Here is a 26,566-nt window from a genome sequence, read left to right as displayed (position 1 = left end):
CAGTGATAGGGGAGAGTGTACATGGGGGTGTGGGAGGGGAGTGAATGGGGGGGGGAGAGTCAGTGATAGGGGAGAGTGTACATGGGGGTGTGGGAGGGGAGTGAATGGGGGGTAGAGTCAGTGATAGGGGAGAGTGTACATGGGGGTGTGGGAGGGGAGTGAATGGTGGGTAGAGTCAGTGATAGGGGAGAGTGTACATGGGGGTGTGGGAGGGGAGTGAATGGGGGGGAGAGTCAGTGATAGGGGAGAGTGTACAAGGGGGTGTGGGAGGGGAGTGAATGGGGGGAGAGTCAGTGATAGGGGAGAATGTACATGGGGGTGTGGGAGGGGAGCGAGTGGGGGGTAGAGTCAGTGATAGGGGAGAGTGTACATGGGGGTGTGGGAGGGGAGTGAATGGGGGGGGAGAGTCAGTGATAGGGGAGAGTGTACATGGGGGTGTGGGAGGGGAGTGAATGGGGGGGGGGAGAGTCAGTGATAGGGGAGAGTGTACATGGGGGTGTGGGAGGGGAGTGAATGGGGGGGAGAGTCAGTGATAGGGGAGAGTGTACATGGGGGTGTGGGGGAGGGAGTGAATGGGGGGTAGAGTCAGTGATGGGGGAGAGTGTACATGGGGGTGTGGGAGGGGAGTGAATGGGGGGTAGAGTCAGCGATAGGGGAGAGTGTACATGGGGGTGTGGGAGGGGGGTGAATGGGTGGGTAGAGTCAGTGATGGGGAGAGTGTGCATGGGGATGTGGGAGGGGAGTGAATGGGGGTAGAGTCAGTGATAGGGGAGAGTGTACATGGGGGTGTGGGAGGGGAGTGAATGGGGGGGGAGAGTCAGTGATAGGGGAGAGTGTACATGGGGGTGTGGGAGGGGAGTGAATGGGGGGGGAGAGTCAGTGATAGGGGAGAGTGTACATGGGGGTGTGGGAGGGGAGTGAATGGGGCGGGAGAGTCAGTGATAGGGGAGAGTGTACATGGGGGTGTGGGAGGGGGGTGAATGGGTGGGTAGAGTCAGTGATGGGGGAGAGTGTACATGGGGATGTGGGAGGGGAGTGAATGGGGGTAGAGTCAGTGATAGGGGAGAGTGTACATGGGGGTGTGGGAGGGGAGTGAATGGGGGGGAGAGTCAGTGATAGGGGAGAGTGTACATGGGGGTGTGGGAGGGGAGCGAATGGTGGGTAGAGTCAGTGATAGGGGAGAGTGTAGATGGGGGTGTGGGAGGGGAGTGAATGGGGGGGTAGAGTCAGTGATAGGGGAGAGTGTACATGGGGGTGTGGGAGGGGAGTGAATGGGGGGGGAGAGTCAGTGATAGGGGAGAGTGTACATGGGGGTGTGGGAGGGGAGTGAATGGGGGGGGAGAGTCAGTGATAGGGGAGATTGTACATGGGGATGTGGGAGGGGAGTGAATGGGGGGGAGAGTCAGTGATAGGGGAGAGTGTACATGGGGGTGTGGGAGGGGATTAAATGATCAGATTCGGGTCCTGTCTGGATACTCCCCGGGGCTCTGATCCTGTCTGGATACTCCCTGGGCTCTGCTCCTGTCTGGATACTCCCCAGGACTAGGATCCTGTCTGGATACTCCCCGGGACTCTGATCCTGTCTGGATACTCCCCGGGACTCTGATCCTGTCTGGATACTCCCCGGGACTCTGATCCTGTCTGGATACTCCCCGGGACTCTGATCCTGTCTGGATACTCCCCAGGGTTCTGATCCTGTCTGGATACTCCCCAGGACTCTGATCCTGTCTGGATAATCCCCAGGACTCTGATCCTGTCTGGATACTCCCCGGGGCTCTGATCCTGTCTGGATACTCCCCAGGACTCTGATCCTGTCTGGATACTCCCCGGGACTCTGATCCTGTCTGGATACTCCCCAGGGTTCTGATCCTGTCTGGATACTCCCCAGGACTATGATCCTGTCTGGATACTCCCCAGGACTATGATCCTGTCTGGATACTCCCCGGACTCTGATCCTGTCTGGATACGCCCCGGGACTCTGAACCTGTCTGGATACTCCCCGGGGTTCTGATCCTGTCTGGATACTCCCCGGGACTCTGATCCTGTCTGGATACTCCCCGGACTCTGATCCTGTCTGGATACTCCCCGGGACTCTGATCCTGTCTGGATACTCCCCGGACTCTGATCCTGTCTGGATACTCCCCGGGACTCTGATCCTGTCTGGATACTCCCCGGGACTCTGATCCTGTCTGGATACTCCCCAGGTTTCTGTTCCTGTCTGGATACTCCCCGGGACTCTGATCCTGTCTGGATACTCCCCGGGGCTCTGATCCTGTCTGGGTACTCCCAGGGACTCTGATCCTGTCTGGATACTCCCCAGGACTCTGATCCTGTCTGGATACTCCCCGGGGCTCTGATCCTGTCTGGATACTCCCCAGGACTCTGATCCTGCCTGGATACTCCCCGGGACTCTGATCCTGTCTGGATACTCCCTGGGGCTCTGATCCTGTCTGGATACTCCCCGGGACTCTGATCCTGCCTGGATACTCCCCGGGACTCTGATCCTGTCTGGATACTCCCCGGGGCTCTGATTCTGTCTGGATACTCCCCGGGACTCTGATCCTGCCTGGATACTCCCCGAGACTCTGATCCTGCCTGGATACTCCCCGGGGCTCTGATCCTGTCTGGATACTTCCCGTGTTTCCGATCCTGTCTGGATACTCCCCGGGTCTCTGATCCTCTCTGGATACTCCCCGGGGCTCTGATCCTGTCTGGATACTCCCCGGGACTCTGATCCTGTCTGGATACTCCCCGGGACTCTGATCCTGTCTGGATACTCCCCAGGGTTCTGATCCTGTCTGGATACTCCCCAGGACTCTGATCCTGTCTGGATAATCCCCAGGACTCTGATCCTGTCTGGATACTCCCCGGGGCTCTGATCCTGTCTGGATACTCCCCAGGACTCTGATCCTGTCTGGATACTCCCCGGGACTCTGATCCTGTCTGGATACTCCCCAGGGTTCTGATCCTGTCTGGATACTCCCCAGGACTATGATCCTGTCTGGATACTCCCCGGACTCTGATCCTGTCTGGATACGCCCCGGGACTCTGATCCTGTCTGGATACTCCCCGGGGTTCTGATCCTGTCTGGATACTCCCCGGGACTCTGATCCTGTCTGGATACTCCCCGGACTCTGATCCTGTCTGCATACTCCCCGGGACTCTGATCCTGTCTGGATACTCCCCGGACTCTGATCCTGTCTGGATACTCCCCGGGACTCTGATCCTGTCTGGATACTCCCCGGGACTCTGATCCTGTCTGGATACTCCCCAGGTTTCTGTTCCTGTCTGGATACTCCCCGGGACTCTGATCCTGTCTGGATACTCCCCGGGGCTCTGATCCTGTCTGGGTACTCCCAGGGACTCTGATCCTGTCTGGATACTCCCCAGGACTCTGATCCTGTCTGGATACTCCCCGGGGCTCTGATCCTGTCTGGATACTCCCCAGGACTCTGATCCTGCCTGGATACTCCCCGGGACTCTGATCCTGTCTGGATACTCCCTGGGGCTCTGATCCTGTCTGGATACTCCCCGGGACTCTGATCCTGCCTGGATACTCCCCGGGACTCTGATTCTGTCTGGATACTCCCCGGGGCTCTGATTCTGTCTGGATACTCCCCGGGACTCTGATCCTGCCTGGATACTCCCCGAGACTCTGATCCTGTCTGGATACTCCCCAGGACTCTGATCCTGTCTGGATACTCCCCGGGACTCTGATCCTGTCTGGATACTCCCCGGGACTCTGATCCTGTCTGGATACTCCCCAGGACTCTGATCCTGTCTGGATACTCCCCAGGATTCTGATCCTGTCTGGATACTCCCCAGGACTCTGATCCTGTCTGGATACTCCCCGGGGCTCTGATCCTGTCTGGATACTCCCCGGGACTCTGATCCTGTCTGATTACTCCCCGGGACTCTGATCCTGTCTGGATACTCCCCGGGACTCTGATCCTGTCTGTATACTCCCCAGGACTCTGATCCTGTCTGGATACTCCCCAGGACTATGATCCTGTCTGGATACTCCCCAGGACTCTGATCCTGTCTGGATACTCCCCGGGGTTCTGATCCTGTCTGGATACTCCCCAGGACTATGATCCTGTCTGGATACTCCCCGGGACTCTGATCCTGTCTGGATACTCCCCATGACTCTGATCCTGTCTGGATACTCCCCAGGACTCTGATCCTGTCTGGATACTCCCCAGGACTCTGATCCTGTCTGGATACTCCCCGGGGCTCTGATCCTGTCTGGATACTCCCCGGGACTCTGATCCTGTCTGGATACTCCCCGGGACTCTGATCCTGTCTGGATACTCCCCGGGACTCTGATCCTGTCTGGATACTCCCCGGGACTCTGATCCTGTCTGGATACTCCCCAGGACTCTGATCCTGTCTGGATACTCCCCAGGACTATGATCCTGTCTGGATACTCCCCAGGACTCTGATCCTGTCTGGATACTCCCCGGGGTTCTGATCCTGTCTGGATACTCCCCAGGACTATGATCCTGTCTGGATACTCCCCGGGACTCTGATCCTGTCTGGATACTCCCCGGGACTCTGATCCTGTCTGGATACTCCCCGGGACTCTGATCCTGTCTGGATACTCCCCGGGGCTCTGATCCTGTCTGGATACTCCCCGGGACTCTGATCCTGTCTGGTTACTCCCCGGGACTCTGATCCTGTCTGGATACTCCCCGGGACTCTGATCCTGTCTGTATACTCCCCAGAACTCTGATCCTGTCTGGATACTCCCCAGGACTATGATCCTGTCTGGATACTCCCCAGGACTCTGATCCTGTCTGGATACTCCCCGGGGTTCTGATCCTGTCTGGATACTCCCCAGGACTATGATCCTGTCTGGATACTCCCCGGGACTCTGATCCTGTCTGGATACTCCCCATGACTCTGATCCTGTCTGGATACTCCCCAGGACTCTGATCCTGTCTGGATACTCCCCAGGACTCTGATCCTGTCTGGATACTCCCCGGGGCTCTGATCCTGTCTGGATACTCCCCGGGACTCTGATCCTGTCTGGATACTCCCCGGGACTCTGATCCTGTCTGGATACTCCCCGGGACTCTGATCCTGTCTGGATACTCCCCGGGACTCTGATCCTGTCTGGATACTCCCCAGGACTCTGATCCTGTCTGGATACTCCCCAGGACTATGATCCTGTCTGGATACTCCCCAGGACTCTGATCCTGTCTGGATACTCCCCGGGGTTCTGATCCTGTCTGGATACTCCCCAGGACTATGATCCTGTCTGGATACTCCCCGGGACTCTGATCCTGTCTGGATACTCCCCGGGACTCTGATCCTGTCTGGATACTCCCCGGGACTCTGATCCTGTCTGGATACTCCCCGGGGCTCTGATCCTGTCTGGATACTCCCCGGGACTCTGATCCTGTCTGGTTACTCCCCGGGACTCTGATCCTGTCTGGATACTCCCCGGGACTCTGATCCTGTCTGTATACTCCCCAGGACTCTGATCCTGTCTGGATACTCCCCAGGACTATGATCCTGTCTGGATACTCCCCAGGACTCTGATCCTGTCTGGATACTCCCCAGGACTCTGATCCTGTCTGGATACTCCCCGGGACTCTGATCCTGTCTGGATACTCCCCGGGACAGTTCCTACGGTTCTGGTCCCGACTGGGCAGTCTGAAAATCAATGGCAATGTATAAAAATAATCCATTTTACATAAATATATCTTTAAATGTAAATTTCAAATGTCCAAGACTCCTCTCTTGACACCATAGAGAGAGGATTATTCTGTATCTAACCCCGGGCTGTTCCTGTCCTGGGAGTGTTTGATGGGGACAGTGTAGAGGGAGCTTTACTCTGTATCTAACCCCGTGCTGTACCTGTCCGGGGAGTGTTTGATGGGGACAGTGTAGAGGGAGCTTTACTCTGTATCTAACCCCGTGCTGTAACTGTCCTGGGAGTGTTCGATGGGGACAGTGTAGAGGGAGATTTACTCTGTATCTAACCCCGTGCTGTACCTGTCCTGGGAGTGTTTGATGGGGACAGTGTAGAGGGAGCTTTACTCTGTATCTAACCCCGTGCTGTTCCTGTCCTGGGAGTGTTTGATGGGGACAGTGTAGAGGGAGCTTTACTCTGTATCTAACCCCGTGCTGTACCTGTCCTGGGAGTGTTCGATGGGGACAGTGTAGAGGGAGCTTTACTCTGTATCTAACACCGTGCAGTACCTGCCCTGGGAGTGTTCGATGGGGACAGTGTAGAGGGAGCTTTACTCTGTATCTAACCCCGTGCTGTACCTGTCCTGGGAGTGTTCGATGGGGACAGTGTAGAGGGAGCTTTACTCTGTATCTAACCCCGTGCTGTACCTGCCCTGGGAGTGTTCGATGGGGACAGTGTAGAGGGAGCTTTACTCTGTATCTAACCCGGGATTTACCTGTCCTGGGAGTGTTTGATGGGGACAGTGTAGCGGGAGCTTTACTCTGTACCTAACCCCGTGCTGTACCTGCCCTGGGAGTGTTCGATGGGGACAGTGTAGAGGGAGCTTTACTCTGTATCTAACCCCGTGCTGTACCTGTCCTGGGAGTGTTTGATGGGGACAGTGTAGAGAGAGCTTTACTCTGTATCTAACCCCGTGCTGTACCTGTCCTGGGAGTGTTTAATGGGGACAGTGTAGAGGGAGCTTTACTCTGTATCTAACTCCGTGCTCAACCTATCCTGGGAGTGTTTGATGGGGACAGTGTAGAGGGAGCTTTACTCTGTATCTAACCCTGTGCTGTACCTGTCCTGGGAGTGTTCGATGGGGACAGTGTAGAGGGAGCTTTACTCTGTATCTAACTCCGTGCTCAACCTATCCTGGGAGTGTTTGATGGGGACAGTGTAGAGGGAGCTTTACTCTGTATCTAACCCCGTGCTGTACCTGGCCTGGGAGTGTATGATGAGGACAGTGTAGAGGGAGCTTTACTCTGTATCTAACTCCGTGCTCAACCTATCCTGGGAGTGTTTGATGGGACAGTGTAGAGGGAGTTTTACTCTGTATCTAACCCTGTGCTGTACCTGTCCTGGGAGTGTTTGATGGGGACAGTGTAGAGGGAGCTTTACTCTGTATCTAACCACGTGCTGTACCTGTCCTGGGAGTGTTTGATGGAGACAGTGTAGAGAGAGCTTTACTCTGTATTTAACCCCGTGCTGTACCTGTCCTGGGAGTGTTTGATGGGGACAGTGTAGGGAGAGCTTTGCTCTGTATCTAACCCCGTGCTGTACCTGTCCTGGGAGTGTCCGATGGGGACAGTGTAGAGGGAACTTTACTCTGTATCTAACCCTGTGCTGTACCTGTCCTGGGAGTGTTTGATGGGGACAGTGCAGAGGGAGCTTTACTCTGTACCCAACCCCATGCTGGACCTGTCCTGGGAGTGTTTGATGGGGACAGTGTAGAGGGAGCTTTACTCTGTATCTAACCCCGTGCTGTACCTGTCCTGGGAGTGTTTGATGGGGACAGTGTAGATAGAGAGTTACTCTGTATCTAACCCCTAGCTCTGTGATCTGCAGTTATATTGTTGGAACAGCCATTCTCCCCTATCTCTGGCACCTCGTTGTGATGTGTGTAAAATATGTGTCAGCTGTGATATTTGCAATCAGTGTAGGATCGTGGTTTGGTTGGTGGGATTGTGAATTAATGATCGCAGCATCCAGTCCCTCACAAATCCCTTGCACAGGTAGAGCATTTATTGAACGGCAGGTGAACTCACGTTGCTTGAGGTGTAGTTTGAGCGCAGACCTCCCGCTCATAGCTGGGTTGCCATTAATCACCAGATCTTCACCACAAACCTGAATAATCACCAACCCATTGACTGGGACTGATCCCCTCTCGAGGTTCGACTATTCCAAATTGCTCCAGTCATTCTCGAATCATCCATTCAGCTCCACCGCCCCCCTCTTCCCCCACCCCCGACTCATTCAATACTCTGCTCCTAATTTACATCAAGTCCCATACTGGTCTAACCCCCCCAATCTCCCTCACCTCCTCCAACCTCCCAGCACTGCGGGATATCCGAATTGGTCTCAGCCTGGCCCTCTGAACAACCCCCATTTCAATCAATTTCAATTAGCAGCCTGGGCCCCTGAGATCTGGAACTCTTTCCAGCTCCCTAATTCTCCCTCAGGCGTTCAGATGTTCCCTTTCGCTTCGCCTCGTCAGTTACTCTCGAATTAAGTGCCCTATTTTGTACGGAAATGCTTTGGGATGGACCTTGGGAGATTTCCTTTCCACTGGGGCAGTGATAGAAATGCAAGTTGTTGTTAGCGATCTGGCCACAAGGTTTGTGGATTACATAGTGACTGAATTAGATAGCCATGCAATAATCATTGTTTCCTTCTCCCCCCCCCCACTACTGCCCACCCCACTCTTCCTCTCTCTCCCGGTTAATTGGACAGGAAGTCGATTGATGCTCTCACAGACTGCGAGCTGGCCATGTCCACTGCAGTAACCCTTATCTCGGTGTCTCCAAACTGCATGGTGGTCCGTATCTCACGCCGCCGTCTCCTGGGGCTCAGCTTGTCGGTGTCACACAACTCCAGGCTGACTGTCCCACACTTGCGTACTTCCGGGTCGCTGATGTACACCACGTCGTCCAGTCCACTGCAGTAGATGTTAATGATGATCTTCCTCTGACCTTGCCTGGCCGGTGTGTAGCTGCGTAGGACCACCTCGCCCAGGGCCACCGACTGGTCAACAGACACAAACCTGTCGAAGATGTCGCTGCACCAATGGGTGCCCTCCTTGACCAGCAGCTTGTCCTTTGGGTGCTTCCCCTCCACAAACTTGTTGAGGACGCCAACCCCGTAGGTCAAAGGGGAACGCCGGACCCGAACTATTGTGGGGTCAAGGCCAAAGAGCACGGCCCCTTTGAGTATGGTCAGGCCGACGTCTTGGGGAATGATGATACGGCACAAGTTGCCAAAGGCTCGCTGAATAGCCTGCTGGAGAATGGGGGACTCGGCAAAACCACCAACTAAAAAGAGGAACTTCACTCCGGTAACCTCCGGCTTGCTCAGCAAGTTCTCTGCAAAAGACAAGAAGGAGACAATTAGATGTTTCCAACTGCTTTAATCCCTCTTTTCTCACTAATTTAAACAGCATTCAATTTCAAAACTAATCGCTACTCTGTGTGGTCACTGATGTGAGTGAGAGTGAGAGGGGTTACTCTATATAAACACTGATGTGAGTGAGAGTGAGAGGGGTTACTCTATATAAACACTGATGTGTGTGAGAGTGAGAGGGGTTACTCTATATAAACACTGATGTGTGTGAGAGTGAGAGGGGTTACTCTATATAAACACTGATGTGAGTGAGAGTGAGAGGGGTAACTCTATATGTACACTGATGTGAGTGAGAGTGAGAGGGGTTACTCTATATAAACACTGATGTGAGTGTGAGTGAGAGGGGTTACTCTATATAAACACTGATGTGAGTGAGAGTGAGAGGGGTTATTCTATATAAACACTGATGTGAGTGAGAGTGAGAGGGGTTACTCCATATAAACACTGATGTGAGTGAGAGTGAGAGGGGTTATTCTATATAAACACTGATGTGAGTGAGAGTGAGAGGGGTTACTCTATATAAACACTGATGTGAGTGTGAGGGAGAGGGGTTACTCTATATAAACACTGATGTGAGTGTGAGTGAGAGGGGTTACTCTATATAAACACTGATGTGAGTGAGAGTGAGGGGGGTTACTCTATATAAACACTGATGTGAGTGAGAGTGAGAGGGGTTATTCTATATAAACACTGATGTGAGTGAGAGTGAGAGGGGTTATTCTATATGAAGACTGATGTGAGTGAGAGTGAGAGGGGTTACTCCATATAAACACTGATGTGAGTGAGAGTGAGAGGGGTTATTCTATATAAACACTGATGTGAGTGAGAGTGAGAGGGGTTACTCTATATAAACACTGATGTGAGTGTGAGGGAGAGGGGTTACTCGATATAAACACTGATGTGAGTGTGAGTGAGAGGGGTTACTCTATATAAACACTGATGTGAGTGAGAGTGAGGGGGGTTACTCTATATAAACACTGATGTGAGTGAGAGGGGTTACTCTATATAAACACTGATGTGAGTGAGTGTGAGAGGGGTTATTCTATATAAACACTGATGTGAGTGTGAGTGAGAGGGGTTACTCTATATAAACACTGATGTGAGTGAGTGTGAGAGGGGTTATTCTATATAAACACTGATGTGAGTGAGAGGGGTTACTCTATATAAACACTGATGTGAGTGAGAGTGAGAGGGGTTACTCTATATAAACACTGATGTGAGTGAGAGTAGAGGGGTTACTCTATATAAACACTGATGTGAGTGAGAGTGAGAGGGGTTATTCTATATAAACACTGATGTGAGTGAGAGTGAGAGGGGTTACTCTATATAAACACTGATGTGAGTGAGAAGGGTTATTCTATATAAACTCTGACGTGAGTGAGAGGGGTTACTCTATATAAACACTGATGTGAGTGAGAGTGAGAGGGGTTACTCGATATAAACACTGATGTGAGTGAGAGTGAGAGGGGTTACTCTATATAAACACTGATGTGAGTGAGAGTGAGAGACATTACTCTATATAAACACTGATGTGAGTGAGAGTGAGAGGGGTTACTCTATATAAACACTGATGTGAGTGAGAGTGAGAGGGGTTACTCTATATAAACACTGACGCGAGTGAGAGGGGTTCCTCTATATAAACACTGCGTCAGTGAAAGTGAGAGGGGTTACTCTATATAAACACTGATGTGAGTGAGAGTGAGAGGGGTTACTCTATATAAACACAGATGTGAGTCAGAGTGAGAGACATTAATCTATATAAACACTGATGTGAGTGAGAGGGGTTACTCTATATAAACACTGATGTGAGTCAGAGTGAGAGACATTAATCTATATAAACACTGATGTGAGTGAGAATGAGAGGGGTTATTCTATATAAACACTGATGTGAGTGAGAGTAGAGGGGTTACTCTATATAAACACTGATGTGAGTGAGAGTGAGAGGGGTTACTCTATATAAACACTGATGTGAGTGAGAGTAGAGGGGTTACTCTATATAAACACTGATGTGAGTGAGAGTGAGAGGGGTTACTCTATATAAACACTGATGTGAGTGAGAGTGAGAGGGGTTACTCTATATAAACACTGATGTGAGTGAGAGTAGAGGGGTTACTCTATATAAACACTGATGTGAGTGAGAGTGAGAGGGGTTACTCTATATAAACACTGATGTGAGTGAGAGTGAGAGGGGTTACTCTATTTAAACACTGATGTGAGTGAGAGTGACAGGGTTTACTCTATATAAACACTGATGTGAGTGAGAGTGAGAGGGGTTACTCTATATAAACACTGATGTGAGTGAGAGGGGTTATTCTATATAAACACTGATTTGAGTGAGAGGGGTTACTCTATATAAACACTGATGTGAGTGAGAGTGAGAGGGGTTACTCGATATAAACACTGATGTGAGTGAGAGTGAGAGGGGTTACTCTATATAAACACTGATGTGAGTGAGAGTGAGAGACATTACTCTATATAAACACTGATGTGAGTGAGAGTGAGAGGGGTTACTCTATATAAACACTGATGTGAGTGAGAGTGAGAGACATTACTCTATATAAACACTGATGTGAGTGAGAGTGAGAGGGGTTACTCTATATAAACACTGATGTGAGTGAGAGTGAGAGGGGTTACTCTATATAAACACTGACGCGAGTGAGAGGGGTTCCTCTGTATAAACACTGCGTCAGTGAAAGTGAGAGGGGTTACTCTATATAAACACTGTTGTGAGTGAGAGTGAGAGGGGTTACTCTATATAAACACTGATGTGAGTCAGAATGAGAGACATTAATCTATATAAACACTGATGTGAGTGAGAGGGGTTACTCTATATAAACACTGATGTGAGTGAGAGTGAGAGGGGTTACTCTATATAAACACTGACGTGAGTGAGAGTGAGAGGGGTTACTCTATATAAACACTGATGTGAGTCAGAGTGAGAGACATTAATCTATATAAACACTGATGTGAGTGAGAGTGAGAGGGGTTACTCTATATAAACACTGATGTGAGTGAGAGTGAGAGGGGTTACTCTATATAAACACTGATGTGAGTGAGAGTGAGAGGGGTTACTCTATATAAACACTGATGTGTGTGAGAGTGAGAGGGGTTACTCTATATAAACACTGATGTGAGTGAGAGTGAGAGGGGTTACTCTATATAAACACTGATGTGAGTGAGAGTGAGAGGGGTTACTCTATATAAACACTGATGTGAGTGAGAGTGAGAGGGGTTACTCTATATAAACACTGATGTGAGTGAGAGTGAGAGGGGTTACTCTATATAAACACTGACGTGAGTGAGAGTGAGAGGGGTTACTCTATATAAACACTGATGTGAGTCAGAGTGAGAGACATTAATCTATATAAACACTGATGTGATTGAGAGGGAGAGGGTTTACTCTATATAAACACTGATGTGAGTGAGAGTGAGAGGGGTTACTCTATATAAACACTGATGTGTGTGAGAGTGAGAGGGGTTACTCTATATAAACACTGATGTGAGTGAGAGTGAGAGGGGTTATTCTATATAAACACTGATGTGAGTGAGAGTGAGAGGGGTTACTCTATATAAACACTGATGTGAGTGAGAGTGAGAGGGGTTATTCTATATAAATACAGGTGTGAGCGAGAGTGAGAGGGGTTATTCTATATAAACACTGATGTGAGTGAGAGTGAGAGGGGTTATTCTATATAAACACTGATGTGAGTGAGAGTGAGAGGGTTTACTCTATATAAACACTGATGTGAGTGAGAGTGAGAGGGGTTATTCTATATAAACACTGATGTGAGTGAGAGTGAGAGGGGTTACTCTATATAAACACTGATGTGAGTGAGAGTGAGAGGGGTTACTCTATATAAACACTGATGTGAGTGAGAGTGAGAGGGGTTACTCTATATAAACACTGATGTGAGTGAGAGTGAGAGACATTACTCTATATAAACACTGATGTGAGTGAGAGTGAGAGGGGTTACTCTATATAAACACTGATGTGAGTGAGAGTGAGAGGGGTTACTCTATATAAACACTGACGCGAGTGAGAGGGGTTCCTCTGTATAAACACTGCGTCAGTGAAAGTGAGAGGGGTTACTCTATATAAACACTGTTGTGAGTGAGAGTGAGAGGGGTTACTCTATATAAACACTGATGTGAGTCAGAATGAGAGACATTAATCTATATAAACACTGATGTGAGTGAGAGGGGTTACTCTATATAAACACTGATGTGAGTGAGAGTGAGAGGGGTTACTCTATATAAACACTGATGTGTGTGAGAGTGAGAGGGGTTACTCTATATAAACACTGATGTGAGTGAGAGTGAGAGGGGTTACTCTATATAAACACTGATGTGAGTGAGAGTGAGAGGGTCTACTCTATATAAACACTGATGTGAGTGAGAGTGAGAGGGGTTACTCTATATAAACACTGATGTGAGTGAGAGTGAGAGGGGTTACTCTATATAAACACTGACGTGAGTGAGAGTGAGAGGGGTTACTCTATATAAACACTGATGTGAGTCAGAGTGAGAGACATTAATCTATATAAACACTGATGTGAGTGAGAGTGAGAGGGGTTACTCTATATAAACACTGATGTGAGTGAGAGTGAGAGGGGTTACTCTATATAAACACTGATGTGAGTGAGAGTGAGAGGGGTTACTCTATATAAACACTGATGTGTGTGAGAGTGAGAGGGGTTACTCTATATAAACACTGATGTGAGTGAGAGTGAGAGGGGTTACTCTATATAAACACTGATGTGAGTGAGAGTGAGAGGGGTTACTCTATATAAACACTGATGTGAGTGTGAGTGAGAGGGGTTACTCTATATAAACACTGATGTGAGTGAGAGTGAGAGGGGTTACTCTATATAAACACTGACGTGAGTGAGAGTGAGAGGGGTTACTCTATATAAACACTGATGTGAGTCAGAGTGAGAGACATTAATCTATATAAACACTGATGTGATTGAGAGGGAGAGGGTTTACTCTATATAAACACTGATGTGAGTGAGAGTGAGAGGGGTTACTCTATATAAACACTGATGTGTGTGAGAGTGAGAGGGGTTACTCTATATAAACACTGATGTGAGTGAGAGTGAGAGGGGTTATTCTATATAAACACTGATGTGAGTGAGAGTGAGAGGGGTTACTCTATATAAACACTGATGTGAGTGAGAGTGAGAGGGGTTATTCTATATAAATACAGGTGTGAGCGAGAGTGAGAGGGGTTATTCTATATAAACACTGATGTGAGTGAGAGTGAGAGGGGTTATTCTATATAAACACTGATGTGAGTGAGAGTGAGAGGGTTTACTCTATATAAACACTGATGTGAGTGAGAGTGAGAGGGGTTATTCTATATAAACACTGATGTGAGTGAGAGTGAGAGGGGTTACTCTATATAAACACTGATGTGAGTGAGAGTGAGAGGTGTTACTCTATATAAACACTGATGTGAGTGAGAGTGAGAGGGGTTACTCTATATAAACACGGACGTGAGTGAGAGTGAGAGGGGTTATTCTATATAAACACTGATGTGAGTGAGAGTGAGAGGGGTTACTCTATATAAACACTGATGTGAGTGAGAGTGAGAGGGGTTATTCTATATAAACACTGATGTGAGTGAGAGTGAGAGGGGTTACTCTATATAAACACTGATGTGAGTGAGAGTGAGAGGGGTTACTCTATATAAACACTGACGTGAGTGAGAGTGAGAGGGGTTACTCTATATAAACACTGACGTGAGTGAGAGTGAGAGGGGTTATTCTATATAAACACTGACGTGAGTGAGAGGGGTTCCTCTGTATAAACACTGCGTCAGTGAGAGTGAGGTAGAGTCAGTGTAAGCATTGATGCGACTAGAATATGAGGCATTGACAGTGCCTCTCTGTACTCACCAATGTGAAGCACAACTTGTTTGACAGTTGGCTGAAAGAGCTCAGTGATGGCCTCCGGGGTCATTCGCAGCATTCCCTGTGAGGACCAGTTTACCAACGCACTGCTGGGGAAATGAAGAGAGACACGGCCTCTCAGATTCAGAGTTATGGCATTGCACAAACACATCGGAGTCCAACATGTGGGGGGTCCAGAGGTTCTTGAAGAGTGGGTCCCGGAACGCTGTGGTCCTGAGGCCAATGTCCTCTCCAGGCTGTGAGCGGGGCCAGGATTCCCCACAGAAAGTGCCTGGCTGACAGCTGATTGGAACACTCTGCTGAAGGAAAGGTTGAGTCCTGTGTTGTCATTGGTGGCCTGAGCAGCCACACCCTCCGTTAAGAAGCTTCTGACGAAGGGATAGATATAAAAATGGGGAACGGCCTGGGCATCTATCTCCTCATTCTACATTTAAACTGGCATAGGGAATTCCTCCAAGGAATGTGCAAAGGGGACAAAACGTCTGCACTTCCGAAGGAGCTGTCTGGCTGGGAGTGGACAATGCAGCTCTGAGGAAAGATTGAATCGGCTGGAATTGATTCTTTCGAATAGGGGGATGTGGGGCTGCAGGTAGAGTGGAGAGGAAGGACCTATTTCCATTGGCAAAGGAAGTCTATAACCAGTGGGACTAGCGGAAGGGTTAGAGGGGAGTTGATAACTTGTTTTCACCCTGTCAGGGGATTAAGATGGCACACTCTCAAGGGCAGCACGGTGGCGCAGTGGGTTAGCCCTGCCGTCTCACGGCGCCGAGGTCCCAGGTTCGATCCCGGCTCTGGGTCACTGTCCGTGTGGAGTTTGCACTTTCTCCCCGTGTTTGTGTGGGTTTCGCCCCCACAACCCAAAGATGTGCAGGGTAGGTGGATTGGCCGCGCTAAATTGCCCCTTAATTGGAAAACAAATGAATTGGATACTCTAAATTAATATTAAAAACAGATTGGACGCCCTCTGCGGGATTCTCCGACGGCTGGATCCTCCGCTTTGCCGGCAGTGGACCCGTGCCCCAACTTTCCCGACAGTGAGGGGGGGGCCACAATGGGAACCCCATTGGCAGGCTGTGGGAATGGGGAATCCCGCAGCCGGCGGGGACGCGGCGAGCTGGAAAATGGGACTGTCGGGTCGGAGAATCCCGCAGCCGGCGGGGACGCGGCGAGCTGGAGAATGGGGCTGTCGGGAATGAGAATCCCGCTGCCGGCGGGGACGCGGCGAGCTGGAAAATGGGACTGTCGGGTCGGAGAATCCCGCTGCCGGCGGGGACGCGGCGAGCTGGAAAATGGGGCTGTTGGGAATGAGAATCCCGCTGCCGGCGGGGACGCGGCGAGCTGGAAAATGGGGCTGTCGGGAATGAGAATCCCGCTGCCGGTGGGGACGCGGCGAGCTGGAAAATGGGGCTGTCGGGAATGAGAATCCTGCTGCCGGCGGGGACACGGCGAGCTGGAAAATGGGACTGTCGGGAATGAGAATCCAGCTGCCAGCGGGGACGCGTCGAGCTGGAAAATGGGGCTGTCGGGTCGGAGAATCCCGCTGCCGGTGGGGACACGGCGAGCTGGAAAATGGGACTGTCGGGAATGAGAATCCAGCTGCCAGCGGGGACGCGGCGAGCTGGAAAATGGGACTGTCGGGAATGAGAATCCCGCTGTCAGCGGGGACGCGGCGAGCTGGAAAATGGGACTGTCGGGTCGGAGAATCCCGCAGCCGGCGGGGACGCGGCGAGCTGGAAAATGGGGCTGTCGGGTCGGAGAATCCCGCAGCCGGCGGGGACGCGGCGAGCTGGAAAATGGGGCTGTCGGGTCGGAGAATCCCGCTACCGGAGGGGACGTGGCGAGCTGGAAAATGGGGCTGTCGGGTCGGAGAATCCCGCTACCGGAGGGGACGTGGCGAGCTGGAAAATGGGACTGTCGGGAATGAGAATCCCGCTGCCGGTGGGGACGCGGCGAGGTGGAAAATGGGGCTGTCGGGAATGAGAATCCCGCTGCCGGCGGGGACGCGGCGAGCTGGAAAATGGGGCTGTCGGGAATGAGAATACCGCTGTCGGCGGGGACGCGGCGAGCTGGAAAATGGGGCTGTCGGGTCGGAGAATCCCGCTGTCGGCGGGGACGCGGCGAGCTGGAAAATGGGGCTGTCGGGAATGAGAATCCCGCTGTCGGCGGGGACGCGGCGAGCTGGAAAATGGGGCTGTCGGGAATGAGAATCCCGCAGCCGGCGGGGACACGGCGAGCTGGAAAATGGGACTGTCGGGTCGGAGGATCCCGCTGCCGGTGGGGACGTGGCGAGCTGGAAAATGGGGCTGTCGGGAATGAGAATCCCGCTGCCGGCGGGGACGCGGCGAGCTGGAAAATGGGGCTGTCGGGTCGGAGAATCCCACTGCCGGCGGGGACGCGGTGAGCTGGAAAATGGGACTGTCGGGTCAGAGGATCCCGCTGCCGGCGGGGACGCGGTGAGCTGGAAAATGGGACTGTCGGGAATGAGAATCCCGCTGCCGGCGGGGACGCGGCGAGCTGGAAAATGGGGCTGTCGGGTCGGAGGATCCCGCTGCCGGCGGGGACGCGGTGAGCTGGAAAATGGGACTGTCGGGTCGGAGGATCCCGCTGCCGGCGGGGACGCGGCGAGCTGGAAAATGGGGCTGTCGGGTCGGAGAATCCCGCTGCCGGTGGGGACGCGGCGAGGTGGAAAATGGGGCTGTCGGGAATGAGAATCCCGCTGCTGGCGGGGACGCGGCGAGCTGAAAAATGGGGCTGTCGGGAATGAGAATCCCGCTGCTGGCGGGGACGCGGCGAGCTGGAAAATGGGGCTGTCGGGTCGGAGAATCCCGCTGTCGGCGGGGACGCGGCGAGCTGGAAAATGGGGCTGTCGGGTCGGAGAATCCCGCTGCCGGTGGGGACGCGGCGAGCTGGAAAATGGGGCTGCCGGGAATGAGAATCCCGCTGCCGGCGGGGACGCGGCGAGCTGGATAATGGGACTGTCGGGTCGGAGAATCCCGCTGCCGGCGGGGACGCGGCGAGCTGGATAATGGGGCTGTCGGGTCGGAGAATCCCGCTGCCGGCGGGGACGTGGCGAGCTGGAAAATGGGGCTGTCGGGTCGGAGAATTCCGCTGCCGGCGGGGACGCGGCGAGCTGGAAAATGGGGCTGTCGGGAATGAGAATCCCGCTGTCGGCGGCGACGCGGCGAGCTGGAAAATGGGGCTGTCGGGAATGAGAATCCAGCTGCCAGCGGGGACGCGGCGAGCTGGAAAATGGGACTGTCGGGAATGAGAATCCAGCTGCCAGCGGGGACGCGGCGAGCTGGAAAATGGGACTGTCGGGAATGAGAATCCCGCTGCCGGCGGGGACGCGGCGAAGTGGAAAATGGGGCTGTCGGGTATGAGAATCCCGCTGCCAGCGGGGACGCGGCAAGCTGGAAAATGGGGCTGTCGGGAATGAGAATCCAGCTGCCAGCGGGGACGCGGCGAGCTGGAAAATGGGGCTGTCGGGAATGAGAATCCCGCTGCCGGCGGAGACGCGGCGAGCTGGAAAATGGGGCTGTCGGGTCGGAGAATCCCGCTGATGGCGGGGACGCGGCGAGCTGGAAAATGGGACTGTCGGGAATGAGAATCCCGCTGTCGGCGGGGACGCGGCGAGCTGGAAAATGGGGCTGTCGGGTCGGAGAATCCCGCTGCCGGCGGGGACGCGGCGAGCTGGAAAATGTGGCTGTCGGGTCGGAGAATCCCGCTGTCGGCGGGGACGCGGCGAGCTGGAAAATGGGACTGTCGGGACGGAGAATCCCGCTGTCGGCGGGGACGCGGCGAGCTGGAAAATGTGGCTGTCGGGTCGGAGAATCCCGCTGTCGGCGGGGACGCGGCGAAGTGGAAAATGTGGCTGTCGGGAATGAGAATCCCGCTGCCGGCGGGGACGCGGCGAGCTGGAAAATGTGGCTGTCGGGTCGGAGAATCCCGCTGTCGGCGGGGACGCGGCGAGCTGGAAAATGGGACTGTCGGGAATGAGAATCCCGCTGCCGGCGGGGACGCGGCGAGCTGGAAAATGGGGCTGTCGGCTCGGAGAAACCCGCTGCCGGTGGGGACGCGGCGAGCTGGAAAATGGGACTGTCGGGTCGAAGAATCCCGCTGTTGGCGGGGACGCGGCGAGCTGGAAAATGGGACTGTCGGGTCGGAGAATCCCGCTGCCGGCGGGGACGCGGCGAGCTGGAAAATGGGGCTGTCGGGAATGAGAATCCCGCTGCCGGCGGGGACGCGGCGAGCTGGAAAATGGGGCTGTCGAGAATGAGAATCCCGCTGCCGGTGGGGACGTGGTGAGCTGGAAAATGGGGCTGTCGGGACGGAGAATCCCGCTGCCGGCGGGGACGCGGCGAGCTGGAAAATGGGGCTGCCGGGTCGGAGAATCCCGCTGCAGGCGGGGTCGCGGCGAGCTGGAGAATGGGGCTGTCGGGAATGGGAATCCCGCTGCCGGCGGGGACGCGGCGAGCTGGAAAATGGGGCTGTCGGGAATGAGAATCCCGCTGCCGGCGGGGACGTGGCGAGCTGGAAAATGGGACTGTCGGGAATGAGAATCCCGCTGCCGGCGGGGACGCGGCGAGCTGGAAAATGGGGCTGTCGGGTCGGAGAATCCCGCTGCCGGTGGGGACGCGGCGAGCTGGAAAATGGGGCTGTCGGGAATGAGAATCCCGCTGCCGGCGGGGACGTGGCGAGCTGGAAAATGGGACTGTCGGGACGGAGAATCCCGCTGCCGTTGGGGACGTGGCGAGCTGGAAAATGGGGCTGTCGGGACGGAGAATCCCGCTGCCGGCGGGGACGCGGCGAGATGGAAAATGGGGCTATCGGGTCGGAGAATCCCGCTGCCGGCGGGGACGCGGAGAGCTGGAAAATGGGGCTGTCGGGACGGAGAATCCCGCTGCCGGCGGGGACGCGGCGAGCTGGAAAATGGGGCTGTCGGGTCGGAGAATCCCGCTGCCGGCGGGGTCGCGGCGAGCTGGAAAATGGGGCTGTCGGGAATGAGAATCCCGCTGCCGGCGGGGACACGGCGAGCTGGAAAATGGGACTGTCGGGAATGAGAATCCCGCTGCCCCCGGTGACGCGGCGAGCTGGAAAATGGGGCTGTCGGGTCGGAGAATCCCGCTGCCGGCGGGGACGTGGCGAGCTGGAAAATGGGGCTGTCGGGTCGGAGAATCCCGCTGCCGGCGGGGACGTGGCGAGCTGGAAAATGGGGCTGTCGGGAATGAGAATCCCGCTGCCGGCGGGGACGCGGCTAGCTGGAAAATGGGGCTGTCGTGTCGGAGAATCCCGCTGCCGGCGGGGACGCGGCGAGCTGGAGAATGGGGCTGTCGGGAATGAGAATCCCGCTGCCGGCGGGGACGCGGCGAGCTGGAAAATGGGGCTGTCGGGTCGGAGAATCCCGCTGCCGGTGGGGACGCGGCGAGCTGGAAATTGGGGCTGCCGGGAATGAGAATCCCGCTGCCGGCGGGGACGCGGCGAGCTGGATAATGGGACTGTCGGGTCGGAGAATCCCGCTGCCGGCGGGGACGCGGCGAGCTGGATAATGGGACTGTCGGGAATGAGAATCCCGCTGCCGGCGGGGACGCGGCGAAGTGGAAAATGGGGCTGTCGGGTATCAGAATCCCGCTGCCAGCGGGGACGCGGCGAGCTGGAAAATGGGGCTGTCGGGAATGAGAATCCAGCTGCCAGCGGGGACGCGGCGAGCTGGAAAATTGGGCTGTCAGGTCGGAGAATTCCGCTGATGGCGGGGACGCGGCGAGCTGGAAAATGGGACTGTCGGGAATGAGAATCCCGCTGTCGGCGGGGACGCGGCGAGCTGGAAAATGGGGCTGTCGGGTCGGAGAATCCCGCTGCCGGCGGGGACGCGGCGAGCTGGAAAATGGGGCTGTCGGGAATGAGAATCCCGCTGTCGGCGGGGACGCGGCCTGCTGGAAAATGTGGCTGTCCGGTCGGAGAATCCCGCTGTCGGCGGGGACGCGGCGAGCTGGAAAATGGGACTGTCGGGAATGAGAATCCCGCTGCCGGTGGGGACGCGGCGAGCTGGAAAATGGGACTGTCGGGTCGAAGAAACCCGCTGTTGGCGGGGACGCGGCGAGCTGGAAAATGGGACTGTCGGGTCGGAGAATCCCGCTGCCGGCGGGGACGCGGCGAGCTGGAAAATGGGGCTGTCGGGAATGAGAATCCCGCTGCCGGTGGGGACGCGGCGAGCTGGAAAATGGGACTGTCGGGAATGAGAATCCCGCTGCCGGTGGGGACGCGGCGAGCTGGAAAATGGGACTGTCGGGTCGAAGAATCCCGCTGTTGGCGGGGACGCGGCGAGCTGGAAAATGGGGCTGCCGGGTCGGAGAATCCCGCTGCCGGCGGGGTCGCGGCGAGCTGGAGAATGGGGCTGTCGGGAATGAGAATCCCGCTGCCGGCGGGGACGCGGAGAGCTGGAAAATGGGGCTGTCGGGAATGAGAATCCCGCTGCCGGCGGGGACGCGGCGAGCTGGAAAATGGGGCTGTCGGGAATGAGAATTGCGCTGCCGGCGGGGACGCGGCGAGCTGGAAAATGGGGCTGTCGGGACGGAGAATCCCGCTGCCGGCGGGGACGCGGCGAGCTGGAAAATGGGGCTGCCGGGTCGGAGAATCCCGCTGCCGGCGGGGACGCGGCGAGCTGGAAAATGGGACTGTCCGGTCGGAGGATCCCGCTGCCGGCGGGAACGCGGCGAGCTGGAAAATGGGACTGTCGGGAATGAGAATCCCGCTGCCGGTGGGGACGCGGCGAGCTGGAAAATGGGACTGTCGGGTCGAAGAAACCCGCTGTTGGCGGGGACGCGGCGAGCTGGAAAATGGGACTGTCGGGTCGGAGAATCCCGCTGCCGGCGGGGACGCGGCGAGCTGGAAAATGGGGCTGTCGGGAATGAGAATCCCGCTGCCGGTGGGGACGCGGCGAGCTGGAAAATGGGACTGTCGGGAATGAGAATCCCGCTGCCGGTGTGGACGCGGCGAGCTGGAAAATGGGACTGTCGGGTCGAAGAATCCCGCTGTTGGCGGGGACGCGGCGAGCTGGAAAATGGGGCTGCCGGGTCGGAGAATCCCGCTGCCGGCGGGGTCGCGGCGAGCTGGAGAATGGGGCTGTCGGGAATGAGAATCCCGCTGCCGGCGGGGACGCGGAGAGCTGGAAAATGGGGCTGTCGGGAATGAGAATCCCGCTGCCGGCGGGGACGCGGCGAGCTGGAAAATGGGGCTGTCGGGAATGAGAATTGCGCTGCCGGCGGGGACGCGGCGAGCTGGAAAATGGGGCTGTCGGGACGGAGAATCCCGCTGCCGGCGGGGACGCGGCGAGCTGGAAAATGGGGCTGCCGGGTCGGAGAATCCCGCTGCCGGCGGGGACGCGGCGAGCTGGAAAATGGGACTGTCCGGTCGGAGGATCCCGCTGCCGGCGGGAACGCGGCGAGCTGGAAAATGGGACTGTCGGGTCGGAGAATCCCGCTGCCGGCGGGGACGTGGCGAGCTGGAGAATGGGGCTGTCGGGTCGGAGAATCCCGCTGGCGGCGGGGACGCGGCGAGCTGGAAAATGGGGCTGTCGGGTCGGAGAATCCCGCTGCCGGTGGGGACGCGGCGAGGTGGAAAGTGGGGCTATCGGGAATGAGAATCCCGCTGCCGGCGGGGACGCGGCGAGCTGGAAAATAGGGCTGCCGGGTCGGAGAATCCCGCTGCCGGCGGGGAGCTGGAAAATGGGGCTGTCGGGACGGATAATCCCGCTGCCGGCAAGGACGCGGGGAGCTGGAAAATGGGGCTGCCGGGTCGGAGAATCCCGCTGCCGGGGGGACGCGGCGAAGTGGAAAATGGGGCTGTCGGGAATGAGAATCCCGCTGCCGGCGGGGACGTGGCGAGCTAGAAAATGGGGCTGCCGGGTCGGAGAATCCCGCTGCCGGCGGGGATGCGGCGAGCTGGAAAATGGGGCTGTCGGGAATGAGAATCCCGCTGCCGGCGGGGACGCGGCGAGCTGGAAAATGGGACTGTCTGGTCGGAGAATCCCGCTGCCGGCGGGGACGCGGCGAGCTGGAAAATGGGGCTGTCTGGTCGGAGAATCCCGCTGCCGGCGGGGGCCCGGCGAGCTGGAAAATGGGGCTGTCGGGACGGAGAATCCCGCTGCCGGCGGGGACGCGGCGAGCTGGAAAATGGGGCTGTCGGGAATGAGAATCCCGCTGCCGGCGGGGACGCGGCGAGCTGGAAAATGGGACTGTCGGGAATGAGAATCCCGCTGCCGGCGGGGACGCGGCGAGCTGGAAAATGGGGCTGTCGGGTTGGAGAATCCCGCTGCCGGATGGGACGTGGAGAGCTGGAAAATGGGACTGTCGGGTCGGAGAATCCCGCTGTCGGCGGGGACGCGGCGAACTGGAAAATGGGTCTGTCGGGAATGAGAATCCCGCTGCCGGCGGGGACGCGGCGAACTGGAAAATGGGACTGTCGGGTCGGAGAATCCCGCTGTCGGCGGGGACGCGGCGAGCTGGAAAATGGGGCTGTCGGGAATGAGAATCCAGCTGCCAGCGGGGACGCGGCGAGCTGGAAAATGGGGCTGTCGGGTCGGAGAATCCCGCTGATGGCGGGGACGCGGCGAGCTGGAAAATGGGACTGTCGGGAATGAGAATCCCGCTGCCGGCGGGGACGCGGCGAGCTGGATAATGGGACTGTCGGGTCGGAGAATCCCGCTGCCGGCGGGGACGCGGCGAGCTGGATAATGGGGCTGTCGGGTCGGAGAATCCCGCTGCCGGCGGGGACGTGGCGAGCTGGAAAATGGGGCTGTCGGGAATGAGAATCCCGCTGCCGGCGGGGACGCGGCGAGCTGGAAAATGGGGCTGTCGGGAATGAGAATCCCGCTGCCGGCGGGGACGCGGCGAACTGGAAAATGGGACTGTCGGGTATGAGAATCCCGCTGTCGGCGGGGACGCGGCGAGCTGGAAAATGGGACTGTCGGGAATGAGAATCCCGCTGCCGGCGGGGACGCGGCGAGCTGGAAAATGGGGCTGTCGGGAATGAGAATCCCGCTGCCGGCGGGGACGCGGCGAAGTGGAAAATGGGGCTGTCGGGAATGAGAATCCAGCTGCTGGCGGGGACGCGACGAGCTGGAAAATGGGACTGTCGGGTCGGAGAATCCCGCTGCCGGCGGGGACGTGGCGAGCTGGAAAATGGGGCTGTCGGGAATGAGAATCCCGCTGCAGGCGGGGACGCGGCGAGCTGGAAAATGGGGCTGTCGGGAATGAGAATCCCGCTGCTGGCGGGGACGCGGCGAGCTGGAAAATGGGACTGTCGGGTCGGAGAATCCCGCTGCCGGCGGGGACGTGGCGAGCTGGAAAATGGGGCTGTCGGGAATGAGAATCCCGCTGCAGGCGGGGACGCGGCGAGCTGGAAAATGGGGCTGTCGGGAATGAGAATCCCGCTGCTGGCGGGGACGCGGCGAGCTGGAAAATGGGACTGTCGGGTCGGAGAATCCCGCTGCCGGCGGGGACGCGGCGAGCTGGAAAATGGGGCTGTCGGGACGGAGAATCCCGCTGTCGGCGGGGACGCGGCGAGCTGGAAAATGGGACTGTCGGGTCGGAGAATCCCGCTGCCGGCGGGGACGCGGCGAAGTGGAAAATGGGGCTGTCGGGTCGGAGAATCCCGCTGTCGGCGGGGTCGCTGCGAGCTGGAAAATGGGGGTGTCGGGAATGAGAATCCCGCTGCCGGCGGGGACGCGGCGAGCTGGAAAATGGGGCTGTCGGGTCGGAGAATCACGCTGCCGGCGGGGACGTGGCGAGCTGGAGAATGGGGCTGTCGGGAATGAGAATCCCGCTGCCGGCGGGGACGCGGCGAGCTGGAGAATGGGGCTGTCGGGTCGGAGAATCCCGCTGCCGGCGGGGACGCGGCGAGCTGGAGAATGGGGCTGTCGGGAATGAGAATCCCGCTGCCGGCGGGGACGCGGCGAGCTGGAAAATGGGGCTGTCGGGTCGGAGAATCCCGCTGCCGGCGGGGACGCGGCGAGCTGGAAAATGGGGCTGTCGGGTCGGAGAATCCTGCTGTCGGCGGGGACGCGGCGAGCTGGAAAATGCAGCTGTCGGGAATGAGAATCCCGCTGCCGGCGGGGAGCTGGAAAATGGGGCTGTCGGGTCGGAGAATCCCGCTGCCGGCGGGGAAGTGGCGAGCTGGAAAATGGGACTGTCGGGAATGAGAATCCCGCTGCCGGCGGGGACGCGGCGAGCTGGAAAATGGGGCTGTCGGGACGGAGAATCCCGCTGCCGGCGGGGACGCGGCGAGCTGGAAAATGCGGCTGTCGGGAATGAGAATCCCGCTGCCGGCGCGGAGCTCGAAAATGGGGCTGTCGGGAATGAGAATCCCGCTGCCGGCGGGGTCGCGGCGAGCTGGAAAATGGGGCTGTAGGGTCGGATAATCCCGCTGCCGGCGGGGAGCTGGAAAATGGGGCTGTCGGGACGGAGAATCCCGCTGCCGGCGGGGACGCGGCGAGCTGGAAAATGGGGCTGTCGGGAATGAGAATCCCGCTGCCGGCGGGGAGCTCGAAAATGGGGCTGTCGGGAATGAGAATCCCGCTGCCGGCGGGGTCGCGGCGAGCTGGAAAATGGGGCTGTAGGGTCGGATAATCCCGCTGCCGGCGGGGAGCTGGAAAATGGGGCTGTCGGGACGGAGAATCCCGCTGCCGGCGGGGACGCGGCGAGCTGGAAAATGGGGCTGTCGGGAATGAGAATCCCGCTGCCGGCGGGGTCGCGGCGAGCTGGAAAATGGGGCTGCCGGGAATGAGAATCCCGCTGCCGGCGGGGACGCGGCGAGCTGGAAAATGGGGCTGTCGGGAATGAGAATCCCGCTGCCGACGGGGACGTGGCGAGCTGGAAAATGGGGCTGTCGGGTCGGAGAATCCCGCTGCCGGCGGGGTCGCGGCGAGCTGGAAAATGGGGCTGTCGGGAATGAGAATCCCGCTGCCGGCGGGGACGTGGCGAGCTGGAAAATGGGGCTGTCGGGTCGGAGAATCCCGCTGCCCCCGGGGACGCGGCGAGCTGGAAAATGGGGCTGTCGGGTCGGAGAATCCCGCTGCCGGCGGGGACGCGGTGAGCTGGAAAATGGGGCTGCCGGGTCGGAGAATCCCGCTGCCGGGGGGGACGCGGAGAGCTGGAAAATGGGACTGTCGGGTAAGAGAATCCCGCTGCCGGCGGGGACGCGACGAGCTGGAAAATGGGACTGTCGGGACGGAGAATCCCGCTGCCGGCGGGGACGCGGCGAGCTGGAAAATGGGGCTGTCGGGTCGGAGAATCCCGCTGCCGGCGGTGAGGCGGCGAGCTGGAAAATGGGGCTGCCGGTTCGGAGAATCTCGATGCCGGGGGGACGCGGCGAGCTGGAAAATGGGGCTGTCGGGTCGGAGAATGCAGCTGCCGGCGGGGAGCGGCGAGCTGGAAAATGGGACTGTCGGGAATGAGAATCCCGCTGCCGGCGGGGACGCGGCGAGCTGGAAAATGGGACTGTCGGGAATGAGAATCCCGCTGCCGGCGGGGTCGCGGCGAGCTGGAAAATGGGACTGTCGGGAATGAGAATCCCGCTGCCGGCG

At 56.9% G+C, this 26,566-nt stretch overlaps 2 protein-coding genes across 3 annotated transcripts in view; both read right to left on the bottom strand.

Moving 5' to 3' along the window:
• Positions 1 to 26,566, bottom strand: part of LOC140409346 (serine protease HTRA2, mitochondrial-like) — a 431,863-nt gene that overhangs the window by 175,056 nt on the left and 230,241 nt on the right. The window lies entirely within an intron of this gene.
• The window catches only part of LOC140409344 (heat shock 70 kDa protein 12A-like), an 83,365-nt gene continuing 65,174 nt past the window's right edge, over positions 8,376 to 26,566 (bottom strand). The window contains exons 7-8 of one of the 2 annotated variants that reach the window (XM_072497760.1): positions 14,974 to 15,077; positions 8,376 to 9,039 (exon numbers count right to left, since the gene is read on the bottom strand). In XM_072497760.1, the coding sequence (XP_072353861.1) occupies positions 8,399 to 9,039; positions 14,974 to 15,077 (745 nt within the window). In that variant the 3' untranslated portion in view covers positions 8,376 to 8,398. The remainder of the gene's footprint in view (positions 9,040 to 14,973; positions 15,078 to 26,566) is intronic. The other variant, XM_072497761.1, reaches the window with a different exon arrangement.

This window comes from Scyliorhinus torazame, chromosome 3, assembly GCF_047496885.1.
Source record: "Scyliorhinus torazame isolate Kashiwa2021f chromosome 3, sScyTor2.1, whole genome shotgun sequence".
NCBI classification, from domain to species: Eukaryota; Metazoa; Chordata; class Chondrichthyes; order Carcharhiniformes; family Scyliorhinidae; genus Scyliorhinus; species Scyliorhinus torazame.
Note: the sequence above shows the minus strand (reverse complement) of the source record. Positions and strands in the feature narration are given on the sequence as shown.